The 22081-nt window shown below is 41.4% G+C and overlaps 1 protein-coding gene across 1 annotated transcript; it reads left to right on the top strand.

The window, feature by feature from the left end:
• The first annotated feature begins 6236 nt into the window (after nucleotides 1-6236).
• galnt6 (UDP-N-acetyl-alpha-D-galactosamine:polypeptide N-acetylgalactosaminyltransferase 6 (GalNAc-T6)) lies at nucleotides 6237-20657 on the top strand. Its single transcript, XM_023834251.2, has 11 exons — nucleotides 6237-6669; nucleotides 9446-9941; nucleotides 10326-10498; nucleotides 14475-14624; nucleotides 15028-15262; nucleotides 16714-16831; nucleotides 17327-17527; nucleotides 17968-18099; nucleotides 18221-18322; nucleotides 18595-18753; nucleotides 19016-20657. Exons 2-11 carry the CDS (start codon nucleotides 9466-9468, stop codon nucleotides 19127-19129), a joined length of 1860 nt encoding a protein of 619 aa, XP_023690019.2. The 5' UTR covers nucleotides 6237-6669; nucleotides 9446-9465; the 3' UTR covers nucleotides 19130-20657.
• Nucleotides 20658-22081: the final 1424 nt, after the last annotated feature.

Raw genomic sequence — 22081 nt, 5'->3', positions numbered from 1 at the left:
TGGAGAGCACTCCTCCTGGGGACTCTCTTGTTCGATGATCGACTTTGTGGTTGTGTCGTTGGACTTTCTAAGGGTCCTGTTCACAAACACTGGGAGCATCCTTTGTCACATTCAGACAGAGGGACAGGAAAGTTAAAAAGAACTGTTGAGGAAGAATAAGAGGAAAATATAGCAAGATGCTTGCACCTGCACAAAATACCACAAATGTGTTCTCCCACAACTTTTCATTATTAAAAAAACTTTTTTTGTCATAATAATGCAAATGCAAATCCTTCTCCATTGAATTACTGTGAAATTGAGACTGCATCCTCACCCATGCCACACTGGATTGGTTAAGAAATGTGAATTCGCGGGTCAAAGTTTATTTAAATGAACTCTGATCATAAACACCTCACGAATTTGCTGAACTACCAGAGGCTTATTTTCATTAAATGTAAGGTGAATATTATTTGTGCTAGTGTGACAGCACCTTAAGTCACCACAACATTTTTTTTTAAAGTAAATTAAATGAGTGACTTCAAAGAAACTGTCCTGTCCTTGATTCCTAAGCCTTTCTATCCCAGTGACTGCAAGCACATTTTGTTTGGGGCTTTTTTAAACTTTGGATTTCATTAGCGAAGTATTTTGTGATTTAAAAAAAATAAATATGTATCGAAATATCTAATCATGAGGCCATGTGGACACAACAGCAATACTATTAATTGTTACAGAAATGCTTTTAATGAACATCTATATACAGTTTTATATATTCAATATTCAATGTATGTGAATGTGTGTGTATGTATATATATCAAATGTCCTTAGACACAAAGATAGCCTTCCTCATTATTTAGAAAGAGATAACTCCACATACCTGCATACTGTTTAAAGTCAATCATCTAAATTCCAATCACAGATTAAGTTCATCATTTCCACCTCTAGGAACCACATATTAGGCTCATATCTTAAGTTGCTTTGAAAGAAATATTCAATGCATAATTGCAGTTGAATTTGTATGTATAATGTATGTATAATGCATTTTAGATAAATCAACAGCCTTTAGCCATTTAAAAATGAAGGCATGACTCAGCAGCCAGACTCAAGGAACATCCGACTCTGATAACTGGAATTTTACACGTCACCCTGAGCCATGCCCTTTGAGGTACTGTTGGAATGCCCCTTATTGTTCCCCTGGAGATTGCATGTCCACACCCCTTGAGGCATGATAGGAACTCCATTTCAGGTTCCCCTGGAGATTGCATGTCCACACCCCTTGAGGCATGATAGGAACTCCATTTCAGGTTCCCCTGGAGATTGCATGTCCACACCCCTTGAGGCATGATAGGAACTCCATTTCAGGTTCCCCTGGAGATTGCATGTCCACGCCCCTTGAGGCACGATAGGAACGCCCTTTGAGGTTCCCCTGGAGACTCCATGTCCATGCCCCTTGAGGCACGATAGGAACGCCCTTTGAGGTTCCCCTGGAGATTGCATGTCCACGCCCCTTGAGGCACGATAGGAACGCCCTTTGAGGTTCCCCTGGAGATTGCATGTCCACGCCCCTTGAGGCACGATAGGAACGCCCTTTGAGGTTCCCCTGGAGACTCCATGTCCATGCCCCTTGAAGCACGATAGGAACTCCCTTTCAGGTTCCCCTGGAGATTTCATGGCCGCGCTTCTTGAGGCACCATGGGAACATTTATTAAGGTTCCCCTGAAGATTCTACACCTCTTGAGCTGTACAATTAGCATCACTTCAATTCTGATGAAATTGTGTGATGAACTGGCCCCTGCTCTTGAATGACCTACAGTACAAAATCACGCTGTTCCTGTCCATCTTCCAGTACTGACAACACTTGGATTTTTGGCAACAGGAATGTACCACTGAGAATAGATCAGGGAAATCCCAGCCTAGACTGAGTTCCATTATTATTTAAGTTGTGGCTGGTATTAACTGACCGTCAAAACAGTACATCAACTTTCCCTAATGTGGATGTGCACAGAACAGAAGCAGTTCAATTCTTTCAAAAGGCTGCCAGGATCAGTGTCTGCTGTCTGTTGTTTCCCCATTTGACCAGCAGATGTCGCTGGCTGTCCCATTCCTTTCTGTGTTTGGTATCTGTCACAGTCCCTAGCGAGTTCCCCAACTCCTCAGGCTGCTGTGTGGCTGAATGGGCTGAGTGTGTGACTGAGACCCGAGCTGTTGGACATTTTGAATTTTGGTTTTCCCCTTGTTGGCCATATTGTTCATGTATTTCTGTATTTTCATTTTATGAAAATTTAGGCAAATACATAACATGGGCTGTTACTTTCTACAGTTGGCAAGGGTGCGGGTTTGAAGGATGGTATAAAGTTCGTTATTACTTGACTATTGTAATACTTAAATATACTCAGTGACAGAAAAAGTTAAGCACCCAGACGGAGTGGTGGAAATGAAATGAATCTGCAAATGGTGAAAGGTCATGTGACTGTATAATATCAGATCAAACAGACAACAGAGTTGGCAGTATGGGCACACTGCTGGTCCCATGTCAGTAGGGTGTGGCACCCCCCCAGGCCTGGGTACATGCGGAAATATGGTACAGAAGGGAGTCATACACCCGTTGTATCCTCTCTTGCTGCAAGTCGGCCTACAGCTGTTTTAACTGACCCTCGAGATCCTACAGACTGGCACTGGATCTGAGTTGACATCTGAGCAGAACCCACACATGTTCGGTGTGGATAAGGATAAGAAGACCTGGCTGGCCATGGGAGGACCTCAACATGATGCAGGCAGTCCACAGACACATGTGCCGTGTGTGGACGGGTGTTGTCTTGTTGAAAGACTGTAACATGAGACATGCGGATGCAGGATGTCAATGACATAGCGCTGTGCCATCAGGGTCCCCCAAAGAGATGACCTGAAGTCATACCCTGTGGCTCCCCACACCATTATGTCAAACCCTATGGCTCCCCACACCATTATGTCATACCCTATGGCTCCCCACACCATGGAGTCATACCGTGTGGCTCCCCTCACCATGATGTCATACCCTATGACTCCCCACACCATGAAGTCATACCCTATGGCTCCCCACACCATGATGCCAGGAATAACGCCAGTGTGTCTCTCCACAACATTGGCAGGATTGGTCCTCTCCTCTCGGCACCACCATACATGCACACGATGGTCATCCATGTTAAAGCAGAACCAAGATTCAACCCCACTGGTCATCAGTCCATGACTCCCGATTACAGCACCACTTCAAATGCAGCCGTCTCTGCGCTGGTGTTAACAGCAGCCTACACATGAGACGGTGAACCTGTAGTCCAGCTGACGCCAGTCGTCGAGACATATTGACATGGGGTGTTGTAGAGAGTCCAATACCTGTGTCCAGATGGCAAGTGCAGATGTCATGGAGGTCAGTAATGCTTGGCACACAACACGATGATCCTCCCTTGGTGTGGTCTGTCTTGGGCGACCAGAAACTTCACGTTTTGTGTGGAACCAACCCCTCACGTGAAGTTACGTTCCAGACCCATCAGCGATAGTTGAAAATCTGCAATATAGAAAGACCATATAAATTAACATTTTTTTTAGTTTAAGCCTTAAAATACCCCTCCCACATGCTTTAAACACATGTAAACTTATTAAAACACACTTTGCAAAAACATATGATACGTGGATGTTGGGCTAAGAATATGAGTAACATAATAATAATATGTAATGTGTATGTATATATATTACACACACACCGCAGAGAACTGATACGTCGGCGAAAAATCTGCGATATAGCGGAGGTATGTTCTCGGGATTTACTGAGCACTGTTGGGAACAATTAGAAGGGGGATAAACCTCATGTGCTGAGGGCCTCTCGCTCTCTCTCTTCTCGTGTGTGCAGCACAACAAAGGGCTAAAGGTGCCAGTGGAAGAACACACACATTATTCGAACTGAACATAAATGGGAATTAATACAAAAAAATAATGTTAATAAAATAAACTAATACACAAATGAAAACATACCTGTTGGGAACAATTAGAAGGGGGGATAAACCTCATGTGCTCGTGTCCTCTCGCTCTCTCTACACAAAGTAAAATAACGCATATGCTTATCATATATAGACATGTTTTTAACCCCTACTTATATTGCATAATAAATCAAATGATTATACCCAATAACTGATTTATTAACCCGAGGAACCCTGCCATTAGATCCTCACCTCTTCATTCAGACCCATTGCCACAGGTGCATAAAATCAAGCAGCTACCCATACAGTCAGGTTCACAAACATTTGTGAAAGAATCGGCCATTCTGAAATGCAGTAGATTCAACTGTGGTACTGTTATAAGTCAGTTTGCAAAATTTCCTCCCTGCTAGATAGTCCACGGTCAACTGTAAGTGGTATTATTGCAAAGTGGAAACGTTTAGGAACAGCAGAAAATCAGCCATGAAGTAGCAGACCACGTAAAGTAACAGAGCGGGTCGCTGAGTGCTGAGCTGCATAGTATGTAAAAGTCACGAATATTCTGTTGACTGAATAACTGCAGAGTTCCAAACTTCTGGCATTAACTGCAGCACAAAAACTGTTTGCCAGGAGCTTCATGGAATGGGCTTCCATGGCCGAGTAGCTTCATACAAATCACCAAGCCGCAATGCCAGGTGTCGAATGGAGTTATGTAAAGCAAGCTGCCACTGGACTCAGGAGCAGTGGAAATGTGTTTTGTGGAGTGACCAATCACACTTTTCTCTGTCAGAAAAGGACGACCCTTTTCTGTTCCAGCATGACTGGGCCTCATACTATACTGGGTCCCACAAAGCAAAGCCCATAAAGACATGGTTGGGTGAGTTTGGTGTGGAAGAACATGACTCAGCTGCACAGAGCCCTGTCCTCAATCCCTTCAAAGACCTTTGGGGTGAACTGGAACAGAGATTGCAAGCCAGGTCTTCACAGCCAGCATCAGTGTCTGACCTTGTAAAAGCTTCCCAGAACAGTGGCAGCATTATAACTGCAAAGAGGGGATCAGCTCCATATTGATGCCCATGGATTTAGAATGTGATGTCATAAAAGTTCCTGTACATGTAATGGCTACATAGTGTATATTCAAACCTGTTTTGACTGAATTTAAAAGGATATGTTGCTTTTCGTAAGATCAATATCTTTGAATATATAATAGGCCTACTTTTTTACTAAAGTTCTTTTAAAAACAGGTATTTTTTACTTTAACATGAGTAGTATTTTACTTGATCTTATCACCGTATCTGTACTTTTACTTAAGTATGAAAATGAAGTTGGCCTACTTAGTCCGCCACTACTAATGATACACAACCCAGACACCTACAGCTGTGTTGGTCCCAGAACAAATCTGATGGCTGGGGGGGATTGAAAGAGTACAGCAGTTGTACCTTACAATTGTTATAATGAATAATTAAGTAAAGAGGCATTTCTATAGAAAACAAACCAAATTATATTCAATCTAGAATTACTTTGCTTTTTTTTCTGGAATTTTATGTTTTATTTAGGCTACCAGAAATATACCGTGTATATTAGGAAACATAGGATATGGGTTAATGTTTTTTTTTCTATAATTAACCCTTAAAAAATCATTAACACTGGCGATTAGCGATGAAATCCAGGCTGTGTGTAGTTACACAGACTGTTCAGGAAATTTGTCTCAATCCAGACAGCATACATTGCATAGGCACAGTGCCTGAAAATCCATCGGCAAACCATTTCTATGAGGTCATTTGCTCACTGGCACAATGTCGCAAACACATCACCACCAAATATCGGTTCGACATTTTCCTTATTAGGCTATATAACCCACAATACTCTTTATATATATATATATATATATATATATATATATATATATATATATATATATATATATATATAATTATTATTATATACACGTACTATATATTATAGTACGTGTAGATTTGTTATGTTAATCACACAAACAATGTAACTAATTCAAAGTTTATTTTAAAATATTGACAACATGAAACAGTAACAACAGGCCTAAAAATTATGCTGAATAAAGCAAAGTTATTGAAAAACGCGCGTATTTAAACAAACATTAGCTTATATAATTATTGAAATATTACCAATTAATGGAACGCGATCATTTAACTGCATTCCCATCCTAAATCAACGTCGCGGCGACATAAGTGCGCTGTCTGGGACGTCAAGTATACATCTCTGTTACTATAAAGTGACACCAGCCAGGGTTAACTTTCGTATTTATAACTGATACATTGACTTAATAGTTACACTATGTTGCATATTATCCTGAGCTTTAATTAAGCCAATCGTGTTGCCGCCACACATTCTGAATGTATAGCAGTTATAGCTCAATGCTTTACAACAAAACGATGACGTCAAAGTTATGTCTACTTGAAGTGAAACCCCATGAAATATTCGACTTTAGTTTTCCGGAGAGAGCTACCTGCTAATGACGTGTTATCTAGTCGGTTGCGGTATTCGGGAGATTGTAGAGTTAATAATTGCAACGAGTTGCACCTGTTGTGCTTAAAGGGAAGCTAGGAGGCCACCGTTCTTCACAACGTGTCTTTATTTCACAGTTCTAGTTTGCACACTTGAAGAAACTGAAAATCGGGTTCTGCTTGCCTTTTAATGATATAAAATTCCGCTTTCCCGTGAGCATTATCGGTTGGAAACAGCGGCTGCTCCGACTAAAGAGTTAAAGGTAAGCTTTTGACAGCCGGGATAACTTTTACTTACAGTTCCGACATGGTGACATCTAAAACTTACTGCGCTTCCGTATCAGTACTTTACCTTACACTAATTTGAATGAATCGGTTTTTCACGTGTGTGTCGCTGTAGGTATAAACTATAAAAACTCAAAAATGAAAATAAATCTTTCTAGTAATGGCACTAATCATATATTAATTGTGGTATTTTACTTGGTGTGTTGGATTGTGCTGCACGTAGTTATTTTTAGTTGTTTATAGTTGCTATCGATAATAAGCAAATAATAGTCTACAAATTGACATTTTGAAGAAATTGTATAACGGTCTAGATCAAATTCATCAAGGATTTTGAACATAATGGTTTGAATGTCAGATTCAGTGGAGATGCTGTGAATGATACAACATATAGCCTATACTTCCTCTTATTTATTTAAATTTGTTTCCTGTTTTTTGTCGGAAATGGTTCACAGTTTTGGCGCAACTAGAAAACTAGACACTCATGTTATTAAATACCCATAGATTCAAGGCTTAATCAATAATTAATCTTATATTGCAAGTTATATGTGTTATATGTGATTTAAGGACAACAAAGGAGTGCTGTTTAGTCACAATTGTAATTTGTTTAAATTGTGACATTTCAGTAGAAGTAATTTCAATATAACTATCATGTGTATGAGAGAAATGACAAACCTGTGGGAAAATGTCTGTAGATCTTTACATGTGTTGAGAGAGTTTATTTTATTTTAACTGCATGGGTTTTAGTTGTCTGTGAAGCCTGCATGACCTGCAAAGTTCCCTTAATAATAGCATTGTAACCACTGTGGGCATTTTACAATAATCCATAGAAAAGTATAAATTAATTTGTCAGTCTTTGACACCACAATGGCAGAAGAATGGAATATTTGCTTAAATGAAAAACAAAACCTGTTCTGTCACACAGCCATGATGCACTCACACTGAGTGTAAATATTTGTATGGCGTTGCCACACAGGTATTGAGAGGGTGAAGTGTTATACATATATTTGATTATCGCAAAATAAATATACAAATGTAATACAGATATACTTAAAGCTTACTTTCATAAGAAATAACTGTCACATCCACAGGCTGATGTGGTGTCTGTTCATAAGTACAAATGGGTGGGGTTGGTAGAAAACTGCAAGGTGCTGGAACAGGTGTTTGGAAGTGATTGTCGAAGCTGCCATGTTTGTATTCCTTTGCCCTGCCTCGTGACGTTTTCCCATTGGTATACAGCTTATCTCAGGGCTGATACAGAAGTGGAGGAACGACATTGGCGTGTTTGTTTTGGCAATGCTCCATAATACAATCTAACGTATACCCGATGTGGGGTGGGGCACACTGCTCCTTGCAGTCTTACGTCTGTACAAGGTACACTAGTTTTGATACATGTATGGGTGCATGAATATGGCTTGATTTGGTATATCTTAATTTTCTGATGTGGGCTCTAGTATGATTTATAACTCAAAGCTGCTATCCATAAACTGCTTTCACATTTTGAGGTCAGGACATGGCAATATTGCAGCCTAAATAAGGTTTTGTGTGTATTTGAGCTGGTTTTAAAGTAAATTGTGTTACGTCCGTTATTTGTAGGACAACTTTATATATGTGACTTGTTCCTTTAAGCACACAGGACATGTGCAAAGTCCTACTTTAGCTTAATTCATTTTGTATAATTTCTGTACACCAAGGTTACACACAAAGGCCTATGATGTCATCTACTTAGATTTCCAAAAGGCCTTTGATGTTGTCCCCGACAAATGGCTCCTGCTTAAGATGAAAGCTGCAGGGATTTTAGGAACTGTAGCAGCTTGGATTAAAAACTGGTTAACAGACAGGAAGCAGTGAGTAGTTATTAGAGGCACAATGTCACAGTGGGCCTGCGTTCATAGTGGGGTACCGCAGGGTTCAATTTTAGGACCACTATTGTTCCTAATATACATGATATTGACACCAATACATACAGTAAACTGGTTACATTTACAGACGACACCAAGGTGGATGGTGTAGCAGATACTGATCTAGCAGCACAGAGGCTACAACGGGATCTTGATTTAATTAGCGATTGGGCTGGGCTGGCAGATGAAATTTAATGTAGATAAATGTAAGGTAATCCATGCAGGGAGCAGAAATATAAAGTACAGATTTTATGTATAGGTTTTGATTATAGTCAGTAATTTTAATTATAAATATTTGCAGCATGTATTTCTCATTGAACTCCATGAAAGACTGAAGGGTATAAATTTGGGTGTAGATGCTGAAAAATATATCAAGACTGTAAACATCTGACTGTGAACCAGGCTTTCTGAAAAATGTGTGTGTTACAGGTGAGGTCGAGTAGTTTGGATTTCACCAAAATATTTTACATTTTTTATTTCACTGTTCTGAATACGTATGTCTTTCTCTTGGTTAATTACATGTAGTAACTTTGTCCTACCTGTATGTCTTGAGTCTGCGTGTGGGAGTGCCCCTAGTGGTGACGTAGGTTCGCGCGTAAAAAAACGCTCCAGCCAGAGCTTTTCTTACGCGGCTGGAGGGGAGCTGGGAGTGCGAGATAGCCAGAACGCACAGCTCATGAATGTTATACGTTTACAGCCAGTAAAAGTCTTCAGACCAAGCACGGTGTCCAGTCATTTTTGCGCACCAGAACACAACGCAGGAAGAATTGCGGGTGGGACGGACTACCACGGGTCACATGTGCTTTTGAGTTCTCAGTGCATTAATGATCTCGCCCCCTTGCCTTTGCTCCTACAGCTTCCTGCATCTCGTGGGCTATGCGTCTGCTCCTTCGTCGCCGCATCACCCCCCTGAAGCTGGTGCTAATTGGAAGCACAGTCTTCCTGGTTGCCTTGGTAGTGCTGCAGCGTGATATTGGGTTTAGGAACCAGCCGGACCCCTGGTTCCAGGACCTGGTGCAACGCAAAGAGCGAGTCATGGGTATAGTTAGGGGAGCAGTCCAGATGTTCCAAATCGGAGCTCCGCAGCCTCTGCCGCCAGAGCTCCAGCCTACATCTGATGTCCACTGCCCTCCTGGTTTTTACAGCCAGTCAGAGCTTAGGCCTCACCTTGAAAGGCCCCCCCAGGACTCGCTAGCCATGGGGGCGGACGGTAAGGCATTCTCTGAAACCAAGCTGTCGGCTGCTGAGGAAAAGGAGAAAGAAGCGGGCATGACCAGGCACTGCTTTAACCAGTTTGCCAGTGACCGCATTTCGCTCCACCGAAGCCTTGGTGAAGACACTCGTCCCCCAGAGTAAGAACAATAGTGTTACCATAATCATGTACTGCCTCTCATACCAGAATAGTGATGTTTTCTTAAACTACTCAATAACATCAAGACTCATAAGTCTGCAGGTGAGCTGTCTAGAGAAAAGTTTGGATATTTGTTCTGTTTTGTTTAATGCTGCATATAAATCACTTGAACTCTACCCAAAAACCTGTAAATCTATGTAATTAATCCTTTTTGGATTAGTTGCTTTTGCCGCATTTTACAATAAAGGCTTTTATTTGTACCCATTTTAAATATCACCTTAGGTATAACAGGGCCCTTATTTTGAAACTGTACCCTTAGACTCTAAACCGTAAGCCTTCGTCCTTATTCACAGTAACGCTGACCAATGTGCTCTTTTACCATCAGGTGCGTGGAAAGAAAGTTCCGCCATTGCCCCCCCCTTCCCACCACGAGCGTGATCATAGTCTTCCACAACGAAGCCTGGTCCACACTATTGCGCACTGTGTACAGTGTGCTTCACACTTCTCCGGCTGCCTTGCTCACCGAGATCATACTGGTTGACGACGCGAGCACAGCAGGTAGTATGTTTGAGCTTTGGTTCTTAACTTCTTTAATAAAGTCATTCGATTGTACAGGGCCATGGTGAGAGCCTGGAGCCACAAAGCAAGAGGCAAGGGATCACCCTGGAAAGGATGCCAGTCCGTCACAGGATGCACATATACACTGCTCACAAAAAGTTAGGGATATTCAGCTTTCGGGTGAAATTTCAGGATGAACCTAAAATGCACTGTAACCTTTACAGGTGATCTTAATGTGACCTTCCCTAAACTTTTGAATGCACATGTCCAACTGTTCAATGTTTCAGTACTTTTTACATAACTTGCTGTTTTCTAACAAGGAGCTTAACTGCAGAAATTCACAACAGGTGTTTGATCCATGAATCAACCAATAAATTTCCCGGTTCAATCAGAATTGGTTTATAAACAGTCCTCCTCATCATACTGTTCACATTTTGACATCATGAGATCAAGATGATACCTAACAGTTGAGCAACAGTACCGCGCAATTGTGAGGCTTCAAACAGGATGTTCTCAGACAGAAGTGGCCACTGAGCTTAGAGTGTCACAGAGTGTCATCAGCAGGTCGCAATAGAGATACAGAGAGACTGGAAGAGTCACAGAAAGGTATAGAATTGGACGTCCTTTGGCCACATCCCATACTGATGAGCACTTCATTGTGAACGGATGATGAATGTCACTCAACTCCAGGCACATTTACGGGAGGTGAGAGGCACCCAAGTGTCTCGTCAGACCATTCGCAACCGTTCACATCAGCGTGGTCTGTGTGATAGACGACCTGCAAGGGTACCTGATCACACCCACAGGTACAGGCATCATCGTCTTCAGTGGGCCCGGGAGCATTTAAGCTGGACGAGGGACCAGTGGGCCTCAGTGCTGTTCTCTGATGAAAGTCGATTCACGTTGAGCAGAAATGATGGCCGCCAACGATGTTGGAGACATCAAGGAGAGCGCAATTCATCAGCCACAGATGAGCCTTTGGTGATGGTGGTGTTACAGTGTGGGCAGGTGTGTCTAGTCAATACAGAACCGCCCTACACTTTGTGAATGGTACAGTGACAACCCCACACTACCTGAATAACATCATAATTCCAGTCATTGTGCCCCTGCATGAACAACACAGGCCTAATTTCATCTTCATGGATGCCAATGCTCCAGCTCATTGAGGTCGCATCACTAGGGAACGGCTGCTGGAGACCGGGGTACCTCGAATGGAGTGGCCTGCAGTTTCTCCAGACCTGAATCCCATAGAAACCCTATGGGATCAGCTGAGTCGCCGTGTAGAGGCTCGTAACTCTGTACCCCAGAACCTCAATGACCTGAGGGCCGCCCTTCAAGTAGAGTGGGATGCCGTGCTTTAGCAGACAATAAGCCGACTTATGAACAGCATGAGACGTTGTTGTCAAGCTGTAATGGTGCTCAAGGGCACATGACACGTTATTGAGACATTGACATTTTTTGTTGTCATATACTCACCACCGTTGGCTTTTGTTTCAATAAATCTTTGAGATGAGGACATCACCATTGCATGCTTCTACTTAAATGCCCTACTTTCATGATATAGTATCACTGTAATGTGAACTTTTTATGTTTTCCATACATTTCACCCGAAAGCCAAATATCCCTAACTTTAGGTTAGTAGTGTATATTCTTTCATTCTGTGGCTAGTTTGCTTGACAGCCTATTTTTGGACTGGAGAACCCACGCAACGCGGGCAAACTCTGCACATGTGGCAACATTACTGCACATTAAAGTGAACGGGCAATAAACTTCCTGAATGTAGCTCCATTCATGAATTGAATATAATCCATGTCCTTGTGTTACTAAGTGAGAGATTTTATAGACAAATATTTGTTCAATTCACTTTACACTCTGCAAGGTATTTTGGATTTTTTTTCTGTGTGTAAGTGGCTGTAACCAGTTTTGCAAAATATGTTTACCTGAGTTAGCTGGATCGTGAACATGGGGAGAAAGTTTGGATTTCTCACGAGTCAGGAAAATGTTTTGAACGGGAAACAGTTTGAACTTGGTCAGGAAAAACTTGGGCTTGAGACCTGTTAACTTCTGTGTTGTACAGGTATCATCTTCTGTGTGTTCTGCTTTGTACCTAAATTGCATATTTTGTGCCATGTACAGTCACTGGCCACTTTATTAGGTACGCTCGCTAGTAGTGGGCTGGACCCCCTTTTGCCTTCAGAACTGCCTTAATTCTGGTGTAGATTCAAGTAGGTGCTTGAATCATTTCTCAAAGATCCATGATGACATGATAGCATCACTTTGTCAGCTGCACCTTCATGAACAGAGGCAGAACAAGTAGTTTTCATTCAGCAGTTTTTTTGCATATATTATAGATATATTCTATACTCCTATTTAGCATAGGCATTACAATGCTTCCTATTTCACTTGGTATAAACTTAACAAACTAGGAAGCAGTGTATCAGAGTAAGAATACTTATTATTCCAGAGGAAATTGCTTACTGAAAAGCAGAGATACCTTATGTGCATATATGACCTGAAAGTATGAAGTTGAAAAGACCATTCCACCACATCCAGCAGGTGCTCTATTGGATTGAGATCTGGTGACTGTGGAGGCTATTTGAGTACAGTGAACTCATTGTCATATTCAAGAAAGCAGTCATATATGAACTTTATGACATGGAGTATTATCCTGCTGGAATTAGCCATTAGAAGCTGGGTACACTGTGGTCATAAAGGCATGGACATGGTCAGCAGCAACACAATGCTGTGGCAATTAAACAATGCTCTATTGGTATTAAGGGGCCCAAAGTCTACCAAGAACACATCTCCCACACAATTATGCTACTAACAGTAGTCAAGGCAGGATAGATCCATGCTTTTTTGTTGTTTACTCCAAATTCTGACCCTACCATCTGAATGTTGCAGCAGAAATTGAGATGCATCTGATCACGAATCATGATTTCACTATGTCAAAAAACAGAAGTTTTAAATCGGACACCTAATAGTGTGTGTTTCCCTTTTAAATCAGTAAATGCACATCAACAGCCATGCATGATAATTCCTGAGATTAATGAACCCCAAGTACGAAAGATCATGTGCTTATCATTTATCTATTGTACAGGACTTGAAAGATATGTAAAATGTATAAAATAACGGGCAAAACATTTGCTCTTCAGGTGTTTTTTTTTTGTTTTTTTTTTTATTGTGAAGCTATGTCTCAGATTCCATGTTTGTACGCTATTCACGATTTTGTGGGCGTAGCACTTCTACTTTCACATACTTAATCCGTTGAAGTATCCTGTGATTGAATTCAGGAAAAATAAGTATCCCGCAGTGTACTTGAATGAAAGATCAAGGGGCAACTGAGAGCAGAGGCAGAACAAGTAGTTTTCATTCAATATATATGCAGATGCTTACGAACTTTCAACATACGAACTTTCAGACATACGAACAAAGTCAAAATTGTGTTCATTGGGCTAACGTTTCCCGTCCACAACAACAATTTTTATATATCTTTATTTTTTCCCCCTCCCACATATTGTAGGTATTTTCTGTACTCCTATTTACAGTGCTTCCTGTTTCGAATAGTATAAACTTAAACTGGTAAGCAGTGCATCAGAGTAACAATACTTTTATCATTCCAGAGGAAATAACTTACTGAAAAGCAGAGAGAACTTATGTGCATGTGTGACCTAAAAGTAGGAAGTTGGAAAATACATGTTGATACAATCACGGTACCTTGATAGAACAAAATGTCAGTAGATGACCTTAATCAGGAGGAACCAAATACCAGTCATTTTGTCAGGTGTTCCTAGAAAATAGTGTTTATGTATTTCTTCAGCAAATGCTGCTATTTTTGCACCCCAGGTACATAACACTGCGCACACCCAGTGTTCATACATCGCACCTACGATGTGATCAGTATTCAATCTTTACTGTGTTTCTGTATTTGACTGCTAGTCTTCAAGAGCCATTCTTCTGACACTCTACTCTTCAGAACACCTGAAGGATCGCCTGGACAAATATGTGAGTGCCCTAAAGATAGTCCGCGTTGTGCGCCAGCTGGAGAGGAAAGGTCTGATCACAGCCAGACTTCTGGGTGCCAAGGAAGCCCAAGGAGAGGTGCTCACCTTCCTGGATGCCCATTGTGAGTCTCTCATAGTTACACAATATTGCTTCTTCTGAATAGGGGGACCAGAAGTGTCTGGGATGATTTGTCAGGTTTATATGTACACAAAGAGATCTGTCTAACAGGTATAAGAGGCTTACATTTAGATGATTGTTTTTCTTGTTTGTGAAATTTTGTTGGTGGCTTCTGACCAAACAGGATACAATTTTTTTTTTAAATGTTCTTTCACAAAACAAGTGCTAATTACAGGTGTATTCATGAAATTTATTTAATAATTTTTATTGTGTTTATTTTTCCCCGTCAGACCATGAAAATCGTAGAGTACTGCTCTCCTGTTTGGTTGTTGTATAGCTTGTAGCTCTGATATAGGTATAGCTAATGTAGAAAAGCTGTTGCCGACGCTCTGGCTTCCCCTGCCCAGGTGAGTGCTTCCATGGCTGGCTGGAGCCCCTGCTGGCTCGCATTGTGGAGGAGCCCACAGCAGTGGTGAGCCCCGAGATCACCACCATTGACCTCAACACCTTCCAGTTTAACAAGCCCGTGGCCACAGCCCGCGCGCACAACCGTGGAAACTTCGACTGGAGCCTGACCTTTGGCTGGGAGGGCATCCCCGGGCATGAGCAGCAGCGGCGAAAAGACGAGACGTACCCTGTCAAGTGAGCAACAGATTCTCCACAGCCACAGTGGCCAGATACAATAGCCTTACCTTTCTTGTTCATCCAAATCCAGCAACTTTGTATAAACTATTGTCATAGTCACAGTGACAGTACATATATGTATGTGTATGCATTTTCTGCATTTTCTCAGAAGCTGCTTTACAAAACAAACCTAAAACAACCCAATGAGACATGTTTAGCACCAGAAATAGAAACCTGTCTTCACGCAGCTGTCAGTGAACGGTTTAATGTTTTAAATGGACTTTAATGTTTAATTGTTTAATGTTTTAAATGGGCTTGTTAGTGAACGCAAACTTGCACGGTTTTCATACCATGCGTTCCAACAGTGCACGGTTAGTTCGAGCCGCGTCTCCCTGTTCACTCCAAGAACTCGGTATGTTATTGACATGGTACAAAAAAAATCTCGCTTTATAGACACCCCAGCCTGCAGGAAGTGCTGATTAGCAGTAAGCCCTGGTTGCTTTTTTTCCACTATCGATGTAGTATAATCTGGCCAAAAAAGAGACAAAACACACAAACAAATTTAAATTTGGATTTGACTGGTAGCATTATTATTTTGTTTTCTATAGACACCAAGATATTATTACCGTGAATCCTTTTAACCACGATAATCGGACAGTGAAAATCTGATATCGTGACGGCTCTAATTCAGATCTGACGGATCTGTCCAAGACAATACTCTGGCTTCCTGTTTCCTCAGCAAATATAGGTCTTACATATCGTAGAAGTATGCTAAAGATTGTTGTCCTGCACTGATCACAAGGGATAGCATGAAATAAAATACAATGGTAACCTTTCTGCTTCATTATTCCATGCATTCCGGACCTTCCACTTCTTTTTCCTGGTTATATCCAGTTTGCCCTCTTTTCTCAAGACAGTAGTGGACACCTTGCTATGAAGCCTACAGTTTCTTGGCATTTTGATACATGGAATAACTTTCATTTTGCAGATAGACAATACACTGTCATGTTTCTTGAGAGAGCTATTTTTTGCCCATTTTTGAACCCAGGATTTAACTTTAGCAGTGCCAGTACCATTCAACCCAAAGGAAGACAATCTGCTTGCTTTTTTGAACAGAATAACAAGTTTCAGCTGTGCTAAGACATTAGAAAAGCTTTGAGTTGGCATTTAAACATTTCTAAGGATGAGCTGAAATGTAAATCAATTATTTCAAGCCACTTGCAACATTAATAAGGTCTTAACTATATTTCTAAATCAATTTAATGGTTGCTTGGTTAAATATATTAATTCTTAAAAGAAAAAAATCTTAGTGATTCCAAATGTGACCATTATTAGTGCGTTTGTTATACAGTGGGTAATCAACTTACATATGTAAATTTCAAAATTACTTTTATTTAACATGATACTACTAAAACAAATCATTAGTAACATGACAGCACAGTTTAATTTTGATTATCTTTTCTTTCCAGGACTCCAACCTTTGCTGGTGGTCTCTTTTCAATCTCAAAGTCCTACTTTGAAAAAATTGGAACCTACGATGACAAAATGGAAATATGGGGGGGTGAGAATGTGGAGATGTCTTTCAGGGTTAGTAGTGTTCTCTGTCATCTGCCTTTTCAAATCAATTGTTTGTTACTTGACTATGTAAGGGCAGGCTTCCTTGCTGAAAATTTTCGTACATTAATTCCTTAAGAAGGAGATCCAACAAAAAAATGCACTAAGCTTTTTTTTTGCATATGACGGGATAACGTACTACAATGCACTTGCATATAAAGCTCTGTTTTCCCCCACCGTCTTTTACCATTATGTATCTATATTGTGCTATTTTCATCACGGCAAGGTCTTATGCTCATTTCTGGATTCTAGCGCTAAGTTTCCCAAGAAAACCACAAGTACTTGTCATTGAATATTTGAAATTTCCTGATACAGTAAACGATATTAATTAGTTTCATAATTACCAGTAAAATCCTTTTGTCACAGACCATTATATGCACTTTTTCATAAATGTAGTGGTATGTTATGTATGTATGTATGTGATGTAGTGAAGAGACTTATTACCCGTGTGTGTGACCATGTGAGCAGGTTTGGCAGTGTGGTGGCCAACTGGAGATCATCCCATGTTCAGTAGTGGGCCATGTGTTCCGGACCAAGAGCCCCCACACCTTCCCCAAAGGCACAGAGGTAATCACACGCAACCAGGTACGCCTGGCCGAAGTCTGGATGGACGACTACAAGAAGGTGTTTTATCGCCGCAACCAGAATGCTGCACTCATGGCCAAAGAGGTAAGAGTCCTAAGTACCACTGGCTTTTCAGAATCAGAATTATTAGCCTGGTATGTTGACTGTAACATATCCCACCAGATTCAGTGGTGGTTGCTGACTGCAATTTTTAGTGAAGCAAACCTTAGACTACCCCTTCTTAGAGTGTACCAATTCTTTGTCCACAAACCAACAAGGAATACTTGCAAGCAAGTGAATTTAACTTGCCTGATATTCTAAATGGTTAAACGTGTTAATCATCTTCCTGTCTGGAGCACGTGTAATTGAAGAGACTAAGTGAGGCATTCTTCACTGGGATGTTTTGTGTGATATGAATGTTACACCTTTATTTGGTGAAGCACAGCTTCACCTGTTGTCGGTTTCTCTTAATAAGTATATTTGGTTGTTGTGGTGTTCTGCCTTTTCCTACTTTTACCTTCAAACTATCTCTAAAACCACCACAGCACAATTATGGAGACATTTCTGATCGCTTGAAGCTGAGAGAAAGTCTACATTGCAAAAACTTCACTTGGTACCTGGAGAACATCTACCCAGAGATTTTCATCCCGGACTTGTCCCCAGTCCAATTTGGAGCGGTAAGAAGCTTAGTTTCTTGCAGAATTTTACGGTAGCACCTGGGTGTAAAGCATGGAGAACAGAAGTATAGCAGCCAAAATCTGCTGCTACTGTGTTCATCCAACATAATTGTGTACACAGATTAAGAACTCAGGCTCACAGAGTTGTCTCGACGTGGGGGAAAACAACAATGGAGGAAAGCCCCTGATCATGTACACCTGCCACAACATGGGTGGAAACCAGGTACACTTTGCTACAGTAGCCTTATATGTGGATAATGGCAAATCCAGTTGTTTAGTACTTTGGTTTTGCTGATTTGAGTGGTTTCAAAGTAATGGTGTAAAATGGCTTCAGTCTGACACACACCAGGTGACACAATGGGCAGAAAATAATTTAATTTTGAAAGATGGTAGACCTGAATTCCTGTATGATAACCAGCTATGTGAATGAATGCAATTTGTTGTTTTTGTTTGTAAAGTTCTTCACCGCTCTCCACTGTCACGGTTCCTTTCCAGTACTTTGAGTATACATCCCACCAGGAATTGCGGCACAACATTGGGAAGCAGCTGTGTCTGGAGGCTTCCGCCGAGTCCATGCCTGTCAAGATCGAGCTCTGTGCTCTTAAGGGCCGGGGCACCAATGTCATCCCCAGCCAGATGTGGAAGTTCACAGAGGTAAGCAGCTCTCAGCATCTGACAGCTCTAAGTTAAGTGATCTTTCGTGTGCTGGATTCGAATGAAATCAACATCCATATGGCCTGCTGGGAAATAACTTAAACAGCACCTGCCCTAGGTGATGGCGTCCTACCAGTCAGCTGGTTCAACAATAATGAAATATGGTGCATTTGTGGTTTACAGCATCAGCTTGTTTTGTTGAAGCCAAAGACTAATTGCATAATGTAATATGGTGCCTGGTGTTTGTCATGTCCATTTCCAGGACAACCTTTTGCTAAACCCACCTTCTGGAAAGTGCCTGGCCTTAAAGGAACATCAGATTGTAATGAGCCACTGTAACCCTGCTGACTTCAACTACCACTGGGGATTCAGCTAATGATGGACAGAAAACGTCTAAAGGAGAAGTGCCCCGAAAGTCCCCCTCCCTTAGGACTCTTTGCAGAAGGGACACCCCCTGCCGTTTCTGCCTGATGTAGGCAGCTGGAAAGCACTGGACTCCAAGGAAGAACCAATGGCTGTGTTGAATAGGAACACAGTAGATTGTATATTGTGGGAAAAGTGAGCTGGGTGGTTTTTTTTTATTTATGAATTTTGTTTGGAGAAGATGGGGAGAATTATTGTTATCAGAAGGCAGCTCCACCTGTCAAATGACCGACCACATTTACTTACGTTATGTTTTTGTGTGAGCTTCAGAATCATTGGCAAAAATTTGATCCATCTCTGCTATGATCTCTTATTCAGAAAACTAATGATTGTAAGTGCCTTTATCTGAAAGTTTCAAATTATTAGTCATTATTCAGGTTTTCCCATTTCTGTACTGTGGGGGTGGAAGGCAGGGTCAGTTTGTGCTGACGAAAGCCTGATGAGAAACTTGTGTCCTCTATGTGGAAATAAGTTTTCTCTAAAGCTGCGGTCTTTGCTGGTGTTAATTCTACCCCTGCTCTTAAATGATTCATGACTTCTGTGTTGCTGGCCTGGCTATGAATTGATTGTTTTATAGTGAAAGAGGTTAGTATTAAGCCAAAGATACTTGCTAGGAAGCTTTTTATGGGTATATTTGCTACCGTCCCACTCCCCCCAATTAAATGGCGAATTAAAATGTGAAGGGAATAATTATATGGTCAAAATGCATCTTTGCACATAGTTGTGTTTTAAGGTGACTATTTCCATGAAGGAATTATTTTTTAAAAATCTGGGATATGCTTGCTTTGGAGTGTAACATTTTTGTAATGCCATGTATTTGAGATTCAATGCTACAATGTTTGACTAACTGAATCACCGATGCCAATGGGTCTATTCTGAAAATATTACTATGAATGTGTAGATATTTTATCATATTTCTGTGAATGATATACATGCAGAGGGCAGAGCATGGCCTATATTGCAAAGTGCTGTCTGCAATATAATTTTCCTTTAGTTTATTCATTTGAACTTCTGTAACATCATTTACCCCGCATGAATCATTCTCCTTTTTGGATTTTAAACTCGTTTATGCATCCAGGTCACCACTATTTAGTATTCACTAAATACTGCATTTGTGTTTTGGGTACTTCTCTCCTACATCTTTTTTTGTGGGGGGGGGGGGATTTGTGTCCCTTCATGTCATGTCACTTTGCTGACATCTTGGATAATATGGTCATCTGAAGCAATCTTCAGTATGACAATGTCAACGTTTTTAAATATGCTTTCATTTGAATTTCAATTGCTCTGCACATTAATTTGGGTGTTAAATATATATTTAAGTAATCCTGAAAAAGTAAGTATGTCTTGTGTTCAAATTATGACTCTCTGTTGTCAGTGTCGGGCTGTGAGTTTTGCTGGGGGAGAAATGCTGTGTTTTCTTGAGGTTGTGTTACCACCCCAGCTCTGTGTCTGGTCCATGCATGATTTACCTCCCTGTCTAATGGTGTGTTGTTCATTTGCATTGCTGTCCTAAATTACTCACAAAGTACAGACCCGCAGATAGAGGGGGATAATTTTTCTGTACATGTATGTGGTAAAGATTTAATTGATAAATTACACACAGGAACACATTACCACCCATAAACACAGTAAGTGTAAAGTATGTCATACAGCATTGTACAGTACTACATTCTCGAATGAAAGGGATTCTGTCATTTAGCCTAATTCTCAAGAGATGATGAAGCAATGAAGATTATGCATTTCATACATTTCTTAAATACGTACACTGCGATAAAGCGGCAACAAATGCGATCAGTGAGAACACTGGAGGCAGATTGCGTGAGAGTCCTGCAGCATGGAAACATGGGTATGGGAACAGAGGGAGATGAGTCGTACTGGGTGCGACTGTGTGGTGGATTTCACCATGTTACAGTCTGCTTGAAAAACTTATGAGTCATACATTTCTGGATTTTTTTTTTCTCAACGAGGTAAACTGCGGATAACTGAAACTGTGGTTACAAGCAAAGGCGTAACTTTGGGGGGGTTGAGATCTCCACCCATTACAGGGGAAACATGATTATTGTGTGTGGGGGGGGGGGTGTATTAGCTGGTTTTGATTTATTGTGGGGGCTACAACCCCCCCCATCCGCCCCGTAATTTACACCCATGGATACAAGGCTCTCAGTATAGTATGTGTAGCCTTTGGTAGGCTCACTGCAACACCAATTGACATGTCTAACTCTCATCTTATGTCTCCGCAATAACACACCTTTGACCTTAGCACCGACCTCTCAGTTAACAGCCGAGTGATCTGGCCAATTGCGCCACGGAGACAGTGAGCAGGTGTGCAGCTCTACTTTATGGGGTTTGGAGTCAGAAGGCACTTCTCAGAGAAACAACAGATCTGAAAGTAGCTGGTCCAGAGGTCAGTTTTTCTTGTCTGGGCCCGGCTAGCTCAGTTGGTAGAGCATAAGGCTCTTCATCTCAGAGTTGTGGGTTTGAGCCCCATCCTGGGTGGTGTCTTTTTGACACATTGAAGCCCATTACCCTCCCAGACGTGAACGTGAAGAGTCGCGCCGTCAATAAAACATGATCGTGACTCACTCTGCATTCTCGTGAGAGGCCGGATAGGAGCATTCATCTGTGTGATGAATGCACAGTGATCTCCCATGCAAGTGGATGGCCTGTCCGAACCCCTAGACTACATGGTCCATGCTGCCATGAAGGGCACCTGAAAATGCCCTGTTGCTCATTTTAGTCACCAGGAGTGAAAAACAGAAGAGTGAGAAGGAAGCTGGGGGCACAACTACACTGGGAATTCTGCGAGGGCCTCGTCCAGGTCCCAGAGGTCAGAAGCTAGCCAAAAGGGTCACAATGGGAAGCGGAGGGAAACACACTCAAAAAAACACCCAGGCTGACCCTTGGA

The sequence above is a fragment of the Paramormyrops kingsleyae genome, chromosome 18, assembly GCF_048594095.1.
Source record: "Paramormyrops kingsleyae isolate MSU_618 chromosome 18, PKINGS_0.4, whole genome shotgun sequence".
NCBI classification, from domain to species: domain Eukaryota; kingdom Metazoa; phylum Chordata; class Actinopteri; order Osteoglossiformes; family Mormyridae; genus Paramormyrops; species Paramormyrops kingsleyae.
The sequence above is the reverse complement of the archived record's forward strand: the minus strand, read 5'-3'. Positions and strand labels throughout refer to the sequence as shown.

Coding starts and splice junctions, on each gene's coding strand:
- galnt6 (XM_023834251.2), top strand. CDS start 9,466: ATGCGTCTGCTCCTTCGTCGCCGCATCACCCCCCTGAAGCTGGTGCTA. Junction 9,942..10,325: donor GAAGACACTCGTCCCCCAGA/GTAAGAACAATA, acceptor TTTTACCATCAG/GTGCGTGGAAAGAAAGTTCC. Junction 18,100..18,220: donor CCCCAGTCCAATTTGGAGCG/GTAAGAAGCTTA, acceptor TTGTGTACACAG/ATTAAGAACTCAGGCTCACA.